The sequence below is a fragment of the Chrysochloris asiatica genome, unplaced genomic scaffold, assembly GCF_000296735.1.
Source record: "Chrysochloris asiatica unplaced genomic scaffold, ChrAsi1.0 scaffold00016, whole genome shotgun sequence".
NCBI lineage: Eukaryota > Metazoa > Chordata > Mammalia > Afrosoricida > Chrysochloridae > Chrysochloris > Chrysochloris asiatica.
In genome coordinates this window covers 6,718,351-6,730,856 of record NW_006408534.1, presented here as the reverse complement: position 1 = coordinate 6,730,856, position 12,506 = coordinate 6,718,351, and the positions used below count along the sequence as shown (strand labels likewise).

The window sequence follows — 12,506 nt, the reverse complement described above, 5'->3', positions numbered from 1 at the left end:
CCTTTCATGTGTACCTTCCTCTGCCCTTTCACCTAAACAGATTTCCCTCCATTTTTTAATCTAAGCCTTGTTGATATATTTTCCTTTTTTAAAAAACTTATTTATTATTGTTGTTGTTGTTATGTGCCGTGGAGTCAGTCCCGACTCATAGGGAGCCCCTACAGGGTTTCTGAGACTGTAAATCTTTACAGGAGCAGAAAGCTTCATCTTTCTCCCATGGAATAGCTGGTGGTTTCGAACTGCTGACCTTAATGTTCGCAGCCCGATTCATAACCACGTTACCAGCGCTCGTTATTATTAGGTTATTATTATCCCTAGTTACTGTTAGCTGCTGATTATTTTACAAGACAGTTTAGAAACTGAAACCTTGTCATTACCCTTAAATAAATCACAGGAGAATGGGGACTGATAGTAAACCTTTACAGAAGACATAAAGAATCATCAAAAAGGAAGAATATAACTTTATAGGTTCACTGGAAGGGTAAACATGAGATGAGGTGGGAAAGTTGTATCTTGTCTTTATTATTGCTTTTGAGCCAAAATGTAACTAGAGTGAAATGCACAGATCTTAAATGTCCATTTTAATGAATTTGAGAAGTGTAAACACCATAATACACCTGAATCAAGACATAGAACATCTATCCCCCAGAAAGTTTCCTCATTCTTCCTTCCAATCAATTCCCGCTGCCCACTGGCAACCACTCTTCTGACTTTTATCACTACAGTTGAGTTTTTTCTGCATTATGTACTTCAATAACAAGCCAAAGGCCTCATCAAAAGTCTCTCACTGAAAATGACATGGTATGAAAGAAAGCAGCATTCAGAAGCTGGTCCTCAACATGCTGTGCGCCTCTGGACAAAATACTTTACTTCTCTGGGCCTTCCTATGTATGACTTGTTTAAGGGATCCCTAGCTCTGGTAGCATAGTGGTTACGTGTCAGACTTCCAACTGCAAGGTCAGCGGTTCGAAACTATCAGCGGATCCACTCCTGTAAAGATTTACAGCCTCGGAAATCCTGTACAGGGTTGCTATGAGTCGGAACTGACTCCACGGTACTCAACAATCACAACAACAACATGGTGCCTTCTGGTGTCCTGTTGTCGTGCTGTGGGTTAATGCACTGGACTGCAAAGTCAGTTTGAACAACACGGTTGGCAGTTCAAGCTCACCAGCTACTCCTTGGAAACCCTCTATAGACTCATGCTGAATTGGAACCAATTTGAAGGCACTTAACAGCAACAAATGGCCCCCTCCAGATCTCACTCCTTTTACCTGTCTAATCCACCCGCTCTGTCCCCTCAGCCAGTAACACCACAGCACTCTCTCCTACTCAGCCTACCACATCCAGGTGACTGCTTCATCATGCTAGTTCTTCATAATTATTTCCTAGATGTGTCTCCATCGTTGCCTTGTATCTCTTCTTCACTTTTTCCTTATAACATTGTCGTAGTCATCTAATGACTGTGACTCTCTTGGGGACTGTGGTAGATTTGTCACTTTTCTCGTGGGAAACCCTGGTTTGATCCGTGGCCATTGCACCCAAGGTCAGTGGAGGCTTGCCTGGTGCGGTAATGCTGAGCAGGTCTCAGTGGGTCTTTCAGACTAGAACCAGACCTGACAATCTACTTCCTAAAACTCAGCCAAAGAAAATCCTATAGGTGACAGTGATCTTGTTATGCCTGAGGTTGCCACGTCAGTGACTGACTTTAGTAGCTAACAACTCTGTTTTATCTCTGGTCTTCTTTAGACCATTCTCGTCACTTCCCAGAGTGGTGGTGGTGATGGCAGTTAGTTACTGTCAAGCCCTTCCCCACTCATGGTAGCCCCCTGCTCCTTAGGGTGTTCGGGGCTCTGACCTTTCTACAGCAGATTAGCAGGCTTGCCTTCAGAGGCAACTATGCATGAGTTCAAACTGCCAACCTTTCAGCTGATAGTCAAGGGCTTAACTGTTTGTGCCACTAAGGAAGCCCATACATGTAATAATCCTTGCTAAAAGGAAACATTCTGGTTCTTTCTCTCTTTAAAATCCTTAAATGGTCTCCACCATGCAAAGGTGATTCACTATCTACAGAGTGGAGACCCAACATGAACTAATACAGTATGAAGTACTTTATCATATGCCTCCAGCCGCCTCTCAGTGTCCTTTGCCCACTGTGCTCTGTCTGCATTGCTTGGCCACAGCTTTGCAGCTGTCTCCTCCTTCACCCCACGCCCCCTCGGGCAGCAGTGGGCACATCCTTTTAGTGCCCTCAGAACCACTGTGTATCCCCTACGGTGATGCCTCCCTGGTTCTGTTGTGAAGCACTGGAGGTTAAGGACTGGGTGTTACTCATCTTTCTATCTCCAGCATCTAGCACATGACTTTGCTGAAAACACTTAACCCCAGAGTAATTTTGCATGAGATTACTAGGTCCAGGTTTTACTCAGGCTTCACGTTTAACGTTTCTTTCAAAAAGAGATATTTTCCTATGTTTTTGACCACTTTATCAAGTCTGATTCTGAGTTTTTCTTACTAGCAGTTGTCATGGTAATAATGGGCTGAAGGTGAGGTATATCTTTTTTATTTGGAGAGGTGGTGGTGGTGGTTAGGTGCCTTGGAGTCAGTTTCAACTCATAGTGACCCTGTATGGGGTTTCTGAGGCTGTAAATCTTCAAAGGAACAGAAAGCATCATCTTTTGTCCATGAAGCAACTAATAGATTTGAACTGCTGACTTTGTGGTTAGCAGTCCAGCTCATAATCTACTGAAAAAAATAAAGGAATCCAGGGTTCCTTTATCTGTTGTTGTTAAGTGTTGAGTTGGTTCTGACCCATAGTGACCCTGTGTAGAGTTTCCGAGAAGCGGCTGGTGAGCTTGAGTCGCCAACTGTGTGTTTCAAACCAACTTTGCAGTCCAGTGCATTAACCCACAGCACCACACCAGGACTCTTTATTTGTAGAGGAGGAAGTATTAATAGGTGGTATAAAATAGTGAATCCTGTTGATGTGAAAGGGCTAGTCCTAGGCTCTTTAATTACTAATCAAACCTGACAGAGTGTGCTTAGCCATTAAGTTTTAAAATGGCAGGTTACCGTTTCTGCAAGTAAAGAGAATTTCTTTCTAAAGGTCTTTGTGGTAATCAGCAAGCAGAAAATGAAAAAGAAGAAGAACTAAAAATGACTGGTAACTATTGACCCAAGTGCCCAGGAACACCAGTATTTATAGCCCTTGTATGTTCTACGTGGTTCACTGTGCCCTGGTGCTCAGTGTTTCTGGCCCTGTCTTTCAGTGTGGATCAGCATCACCATCTCAAGTGATCATTGCTCCATCTGTATTTTTTATCTCCTCTAAAACCTAGGTCAGAACCTCGATGCTGTCCATGACATCACTGTGGCGTATCCTCATAACATTCCTCAGACAGAGAAGCACCTCCTCAGTGGAAACTTTCCCAGGGAAATCCACTTTCACGTCCACCGATACCCAATTGACACCCTCCCCACCTCCAAGGAGGACCTGCAACTGTGGTGCCACAAGCGTTGGGAGGAGAAAGAAGAAAGGCTGCGTTCCTTCTATCAAAGGGAGAAGAATTTTAACTTTACTGGACAGAGTGTAATTCCCCCTTGCAAGTCTGAGCTCAGGGTCCTGGTGGTGAAATTGCTGTCCATATCGTACTGGACCCTGTTCATCCCTGCAATGTGCCTGCTCATCTATCTGTACAGTCTTGTTCGGTGGTATTTTATAATCACCATTGTAATCTTCGTGCTGCAAGAGAGAATATTTGGTGGACTGGAAATCATTGAACTTGCATGTTACCGTTTTTTACACAAACAACCACATTTGAATTCAAAGAAAAACAAGTGAGATTGTAAGGTTCACACTGTAAAAATCCTAAGGGATATTTTGGAAAAGCTCTAAATCTTTGTGAACTGAGATGCATTTTTGCATGATGATGTCAAATGTTTCTTACTACCATCATTATTTGTTAAAGATATTTTGCACTTAATTTTGTGGGGGGAAATATTGCTACACGAATGATTTTTTTTTTAAATCTCTGAATAATTTCAGTACTGATAAGCAGGGAGCTATGGCTGTGAGATAACTCGGACCAGAGTATTAAACAGTCATCCAGCTTTTAACAGATGAAGTCCACACAAGTTTTCTTATAGGCCCAATCTAATCCTCTAGCAGACTCCCTAGACAAGAAGGCATATCTGGACCTCGTGAGCATGAAGCCAGGTCAGGTACTGGTAGGTAATTGTCCCAGGTCACCTCACCAAGGTAAGCGCCCTCCCCTGGGACCCATGATGCATGGTGTCCAGGGCTCCCTGTCTGCACTGCCCTCCCTCCTTTCTATGCCAATCAAACCCACTCCATCCTTCTACCTGAAGACTAAAATCCCTCTCCTTAAATTGATCAAACTTTTCATAGGAAGTCCATCATCATTCATGAAATCTTGGCATGTAGCCTTGTGCCAACCTAGGCATCAGAAGACCACCTGTGCCCTTTTTACATGTGGAAAATACCACCTGGCTGTGTCTCAGGGAGCAACCACAGGCTCTCCACTCAGAAACCTTAGCTTGAATTTTAAAACATAAGAATGAATAGGGTTTAGTCCTTCACTTATACCTAATCTTGCATGCTTAGCTTTGGTTTCATTACAACTTGTTGGCAGGTGTAGCTTTTTCTACATTAAAAATGGTGGATGTGAAGTCACATACTTCTTTAAAGGCTCACTTAGCAGAGCATTCTGTTACTGTAGTCAGAAAGTGTCCTTTGAAGTTTTATCTTTTGAAATATTTCTTTAAAACTTAAAATATTTCTATCAAAAAAAAAGGTTATTCTGTCTTCTCTGTGTGCATGGGTATTTAACTCCTGCCATTAAAATAACAACAGCCAAACTGCCTGCAGACTAGGCAATAATGGATCATCTTCAATGGCTCAGCCCTGTAGCCTTGATATGTTAGACTCTTGAAACCAAACTGATGGACAGAAATGAACCCTTTTTAATAGCAACAAGAGGGCTCTCGTGCACGCTCTCTCTGTCTCTCTGTCTTTTAATCCTAGACTGCTTCTTTCAATATTAATACTTAAACCTGCTTCTGGCTAATTATTCACTTAAGTATTCCTGTCACTAGGAGTCAGTGGAAAATCTGGCAAACCAACAACAACAATCCCCTTCGGAAGCAAAAGACCTGTTTCCGCATTTCCACCCTATAGGACCTGCACACTACTTTTAACTCCATATCACAGGATGCTGGTCAGAGCAGCAGAAAATAGGAAACAGTTAAAAGTTGCTAACTCTTCAAACAGGTTGGCTTTATTTCCATGTTGAACCAGCCTCAAGTCTACTTATTGCTTTGCGGCATGAATGCCTTCTCTTTAGTTACACCTCATTTTGGCTTGGTAGTGACTTACCCACCAACTGAATGGTGCATTTGCCAGGAAAGGTAAACATGTCCTGAGTTGGACGTTGGGAACAGATGCTTTCAGGAAGTACTTGTTGGGATAGAACACCATTGATACATCACTTTTATTGGAGGGGTGTTAACCAGAGCCCCTACTGACACTCACCAACCTATATTTAACTGTCCCTCACAAGCTGTTTTTAATCCTTCTGGAGTTACTAATTAGTTACGCACATCTGCTCCAAACCCAGCTGTCTGACCTCATAGTTTTTCAGGTTATTTTTTTTCCCTCTCACTTTTTCTTTCTTCTCCCTTAATAAAAAAGGGTTGTAATTTAGGTTTCTATCAGACTTCCTTTGGTTATATTTGGAAATGCGGAAATGGTTTCACAGTTAGAATTGCATTTGTCCTGGGTAGAAGAGAAAAGTTGTGCCTTCTATTGCAAAGGTATTGATGATGTAGCCTGGTCCACGCTTGCCCTCCCAACTCAGCGGCTCCTTGTTCACGATGTAGCATTCACTGATGGTGTGCCCTTTTTCACTCTCTGAAACCTTTGAACTGGATTGTTTTTCAGTGTTGCTTATTAAAAACACAAATTCAAACTTTGTTTGATCTACATGGGACTCCTAAAGACTAAACCAACAATATCAACATTACGCAAAAAGAAAAATCCCATTCGGAGGTTTTGTTTCATCTTGGTATTTTGCAGTCAAGTTTCATTTAAAATCAAAATGGTTTGCATTTGTTTATATTAAACCCTTTTTCTTCTTTTATTAGAATAATTAGTTTTTTAAAGAAATATACAGTTAATGATTTGGAACCGAGAGCTATTTTAAATTGATGTCAAAAGGTATAAATCTCTTGAGCTTTTCAAGATGATTAACCTCAGGAATGATCCCTTCCATGCCTTCCTCCCCTCTCTCCAGACCCAGACCCCCTTGCAGTTTAGTTACAACTAGACATTCTCTCCCTACTCACTGCCCTTTCAGTCTTTTGAAGGCAAACTCAATGGACTTTGGAATTTGTAGTACTATAGGTCCATTTGTTAAATCTTTACCATTCTGTAAAATTATAAATAAAGCAAATGTGGTTTATATAGGACAGGTACCATATTTCACCCTGAAAATATGAATCTACAAGATAAGGTCAGCTTTAGGTACCATGTTCTTTAACCAGATGTATTTGATGAAACAAGCCCAAGTAATTTTAAAATTCATTAGGAAAACGTAGTAAAGGACTAACAGAAAAATAAATGTTGCCAAGGCCACATCGTACCAGGCCCTGAATGAAAGCCTGCCTTGTTTTTTATACTATTAAAATGCAGATATATAACAGTTCCCATTTAAGTCACTGACATTAGCAATTTTAGTAGCACCATTCAGTAACCTGGTATCGGAAGCAGTTGCCAGCACTGAATCTGCAGAAAGAGAGAACTTCAAGCTTTGCCCCAACCACTCTGCCCTTGTGCCCTTTACAATGAAGACTAAGGAAGGGAGCCTGTTGGTGTTAAATTGTTTACATTTCTTTCTATAATAATGTGCTTCCAGTGCCTTAGTTACGGGTCCCTTTCTTTTCCTGTTCCAAGAATTCTGCAATGTGTTTCTTAGGTAAAAGTCTCTTGGCTACTCACTGGGGGGAGAATGGTTTATAAACACTGTTCACTATCCTAGGTAAACAAACACTGGTTAGTATAACATCTGGAGAAGAGAACTTGATGCTGATGTGGTGGTTGCCTTGTTAGTTGTCACTTGTGTTGTACAAAGCAAAAGTGGTTTTGTCACATGATGAGTTTCAGACTCTATATGGCCCTAATGTCGTGTTCCTACCTTAACCTTAATTTTTAATTTCATAAGAGAATCTTGGTTTTGGTAATCCAGTTTTTAAAAGAGCATTATGTGAAAAACACCAAGTTTTAAAAATAACTCACAGAATGGCCTTAGTTTTCAATGTCCACTGGTATGTTTGTGAGCTGTATTATATGTAATACACATCCAAATAAACTGGAGCAAATTAAAGAGTTCCCATGTGTGTTCTTTTTCTGGTTTTGCAGGTTGAGGAGAACTACAGGTTACAGTGCTACTTGGTTTCCCACGTTGTGATAGCCTTACAAGATGTAAAATTGAGGGAGTTCTGATCTGGCAGGATTTTCTTGCACAAATACAGGTGTGGGGAAATATCCTAAACAAAAAGGGATACGTACTACTCCATCATTTAAAAAGTCCTTCATAGTTTTAGATTTAAGCCTCCATGAATACCATCAAGACTGGATTTTCTTCTGCCTCTTAGTTCAGCCCTGTTGTTGAAGGCACAAGTATGAGGTACTTATGGTCATCGTCAGCAATGCCAGAGCAGCTGGGACTCTGTGCACCCCCAGTCACCAGCCACCTTAGTACCGATGGTTAGCTGGTGTTGAGGCAGTGTCTCCACATAGCCAGTTTAGGCACAGAAGAACTGAACGGTGCCTGATCTTGTCAGCATCACACCATGAGTCCATCATAGTGGCTCTTCATCAACCAGCTCACCGAGGGTCAGCTGCACCCTCCTTGGCCCTCTACTAAACAATGCACTCGCTTCTTCAGCAGAGAAAGCAGGCCCTTTCTGTGGTCATCTCTAAGGTTTTCATTGGCTCGTTTTCAGGAATGGATCACCAGGCCTTTTGCCTAGTCCTAGTCTGGAAGGTCCACTGAGACCTGTCCACCATGGATGACCCTGCTGGAATCAGAAATACTGGTGACAGCTTTCAGCATGACAACAACGTGCAAGCCACCACAGGATGACAAACTGACAAGACGAGTGGTGGCCACCTCATTACTAGGAAGCATATAACAACAAAAGCAAATCTTGGACCAAAACCCAACCTGTCTACAAAAATGTACTTAGCTCACACACCCAGAGAAATTATGGAACCTCGACACTGTAAACTCTGCAGTACCCAACACTGTCTTCAGGTTCTCCAAAGAGCACGTTGCATGAAAGTTGCTCCCTCTGTGGTAGGCCTGAGTGCTGCTCCCCAGGATTGGGCCATTAGGCTTACGAGCTTCCTATACTGTTGAAGCAATGAGGAGAGAGGAGAGCATAGGCTTTCTAACCACTTACCTTTCTTGTACATTACTCATCTCACTGATAAATGTATTTAATGGGCTTAAACCATCTGGATGGTGGGTTTTTGATGAGGGTTCTTCACATGCCAGCTAGTGAACCCTAGGGGTACATAAAGCTAATTTACACAGAAACAATGCACCCTTCAGGCCCAAAGCATTTTAAAAGTAATTCCCTGAAGAGTCAATTCAAGCTTTCCTGCTTGTGGTGACTTTACTCCCAGGATTCATATGGTGGCTTGATGCCTGTAGCCTATGTCCTCTTAGGCTTAATCACAGTGGGAAAGAAAGTAGATGTGGCTTCCTCAACACATCCTGCAGGTGAGCCTCAGTTCCGATCCCTGGACCACACTAGCCCAGGAATGGGATGCTCTGATGGACCATCCCTGAGACACTCACCACCCCTTGGAGCACAGACAGGGTAGAGGGTAGGCGAGCGATGAATTTCATAACAAGAATCAAGGACTATTACAGAGAATAGGATGGAATGTCCACTACTGACAATTATTCAACTTCCTATAGTCCTTGTATGATGCTATAGGCTGAACACTGGACTGTTAACTGCAAGATCAGCAGCTGAAACCCAGCAGTCGCTCCTCGGCAACCCTGGACAGGGAAGCTGAGTCAGAACTGACTTGACAGCACTTACCAACAACAACAAGCCTCCAGCAGAGTCTAAGGAAAGCATGATTTCCAGAGAGACTGCCTGATCCCAGAGAGAAACGGCAAGAGGCTTTCTCCATCAACACCCAGGACCCTTGGGAACCCAAGGCGTCTCTTCAGTTGCACATACAACATCTCAACAACCACTTGGTCTGTGTGAAGTCTAAAGTCACTGCCTCCATTCAGATCACTGATACTTTAAGCAATAGAGTATTGAAAGCTTTTTTTTTTTCCCTTTCAAAGGAAATTGGTTGAAGTAGACATACTGTGGTGTCCCCAAGTGGAAAAACTGTTACGCTTCTGACCAAACGTTTGGAGGTTAAGTCTGCCCAGAGGCACCTTGGAAGAAAGGCCTATTGATCAATTTCCTAAAAATAATTGTTAGGCCTTTACCCCTTATCTACAGCCCCACTTCTAAAATCTCTTTTACAAAATACACTGGCAAAAAAAGAAAAAAATTACACGGTATAGGTGCACATAACTACTCAATGTAGCTATATTTGTAAACCTAAAACCCTGGAATCAGCTCAGTGCCCATTAGCGCCCATTGTGGAATAATCCAGGGTGTAATTAAGGGGTTAAGGATCACTGAAGACACAATGATTAAGGCCGAGAGGTCTGCAGTTCAAACACACCAACCACTCCACAGGAGAAAGATCTACTGTAAAGATTTACCGTCCCGAAGACCCTCTGAGGCAGTTGTTCCTTTCTGTCCCTTAGGGTCGCTGAGTCAGAGTCCAGTGAAAGGTAACGGGTTAGTGAATTGGGTCTGTGTAGCTGTACAGAGTGGGGAACATTCACAAATCCTGCTATGGAACTGATGTCAAGGATATGTCTAAAAAGGTAGAGCCCAGCATGTACAGTTTTATCTAAGAAGGCAGGGCCAAGCAAATTCCTATGAATACTTAAAAACAAATTACAAGTATTAGTCACCAGAATAAATGATTCCAGCCAAGTGGAGGGAGCAGGATAGATGGAACAAGGCTAAATCTCTTGGAATAGAGCTTATTTTGTACACTGGACTTTGGAATCATGTTCATGTTTAATATAAATACTTAAATTTAAAAATGGAGAATGCAATCTCTACAAACCCAAAGGAAAGTGCAACAATGGGCCCTAACTTGTGTCAAGTGTGTGGAATTATTTCAGGTGATTATAATGCATATGATTACTAATATAAATCCTAAGCACAAAAGGAATCACTCCACCCACCCCCACCCCCCCAAAAAAAAGCCACCTCAAATAGTTTTTGTCATACTGTTGATAATATTCTTGGTTTGGTTTGTTTTTTTTTAAGCTATTACATTTGTCTTGGTGTGGCATAGTAGGATAAGCACTGGACCAAAAATCAGTCTGACCTGAGAGGCAGAGAGTCAAACTCACCAGCCACTCCTTGGAAACCATATACAGTGTCACTTTGAGTCAGAACTGACTCAACAGCACTTAAAAACAACAAAACATTACATTTGTTGTAGAGTAAGAGGAAGCATTTGAACAATTATGGTAATGTTGCTAGGAACCAAGATTTTCAATGTAAAAATATTTATATACAATATACGAGGGTAAATCAAAACTTATCTACACTCCGATTAAATTAAAACACCTGTCCACGTCCACAGTTGATGGCAACATTAAGCGTGCATTTGAAATGATTCTGTCAAACCAACAAATGACAGTGGATTATGTGGCAAATCATTTGCAAATCAGCCACAGCTCTGCCTATGAAATAATCCACAACAGACTAGGGTTTCGAAAGGTTTATGAGACATGCGTGGGCACCAAAAGAACTCACAGAAGAGCTTAAACAGAAGAGTTTGGACATTTGCAAACAAAATTTGGACCAATACTCGAAGGAAGGTAAAAGTTTCTTTGCAAACATCATCACTGGTGACAAGACATGGATTCATCACTACAAGCCTAAGAGTAAACAGTCAAGTATGGAATGGAAACATCCTCAATCGCCGACCAAGAAAAAGTTCAAAAGTCAACCATCAGCTGGAAAGTTGATACTTACAGTTTTCTGCGATTCTCAGTAGCCAGTATTAAAATACTATCAGGAAAAATGTTCAGTAATCAACAGTGCTTGTTACAGTGAGATAGATGCTCACTGAAGAGCTGAAGCCTAAACTTCAGATTTAACGCACAGGACTGCTATCCAAGGGCCTTGTGATCTTGCATGACAATGTACATCCCACACTGTTGACACTGCAAAAATTTTGTTTTGAGAAGTTAAAGCATCCTCCCTATAATCCTGATCTTGCTCCATCAGACTTTCACCTGTTTGGTCCCTGAAAGCAGCCCTTCGAGGATGAAGATTCACCTCTGATGAAGAAATGAAGACAGCAATGCATTCATGGCCCACAGTTCAAATAAGGGAATCCAAAAGTTTATTGACAGATGGACAAAATGTATTGAAAAACAAGGAGATTATGATGAAAGATGATGTATTTGTCTTTTCTAAAGTTTTACACCCTTGAAAACCCTGTACAGGGTCGCTATGGGTCGGAACCGACTCGACGGCACTTAACAACAACAACAACAAAGTTGATTAAAATAAATTCTACAGCCAGAGTGTGAATAATGTTTTACTCACCCTCATATATTATACACACACACACATACACACACAAGAGTACATAAAAAGTATTGCTACTAAGCTTCCAGTTCATACCTGTATGGACTGTTTAAACATGTCTGTGCACTCAAAACAAAATGTGTTTAAACATGTCTCTGCAGTGGATGGTTGCAGACAAGTTCTCTCGGTAATACATTTGTCTTAGTCTCATTACGGTGCCTTCAAAAAAAAAAAAAAGAATACTTGTTGTGCTGTGGGGAGAAACAACTTTGAGATCAGAGCAATTATAAAATTTTTAGCAAAACTCAAGTGAACATATTTCCATATCATTGAAGCTACTGAAGTTGGTATCTCATATGGTTCTACATTTTCTATTTTAATCTAACATCTTGGCCTCAGCAAGCTTTCAGTTTGATGGGTGCCAATAGCACCATGGGAAGTTCAGCTAGCTCAAAAAGCTGATCTTTTCATGAGTCTTTTAAGCAAGGTTGAAGCTAATGAAGAGGATTTTATGGGACAAATTGTAAACAGGGATGAGTTTTAGGTTTACCAATCTGATCCAGAGAGCCAAGTCCAATCAAAACATTAGCTTCCAGGGCCAGTTCAATTCAAGGCAGAAAGACCAGCTCACAAGGTTATGGTGTCTGTTTTTTTGGACTCCGAATTGGAGTCCTGGTGTGGTGCCATAGGATAAACACTCAACCTCAAGGTCAATTTGAACCAAAAGGTCAACGGTTCAAACTTAGCAGCTGCTCTTCAGAAACCCTATACAGGGTCGGAACTGA

The 12,506-nt window shown here is 41.6% G+C and overlaps 1 protein-coding gene across 1 annotated transcript in view; it reads left to right on the top strand.

The window, feature by feature from the left end:
* Positions 1 to 3,964, top strand: part of LCLAT1 (lysocardiolipin acyltransferase 1) — a 301,927-nt gene extending 297,963 nt beyond the window's left edge. The window contains exon 6 of the mRNA XM_006835164.1: positions 3,339 to 3,964. Within this exon, the coding sequence (XP_006835227.1) occupies positions 3,339 to 3,841 (503 nt within the window). The 3' untranslated portion in view covers positions 3,842 to 3,964. The remainder of the gene's footprint in view (positions 1 to 3,338) is intronic.
* The last annotated feature ends 8,542 nt before the right edge of the window (positions 3,965 to 12,506 follow it).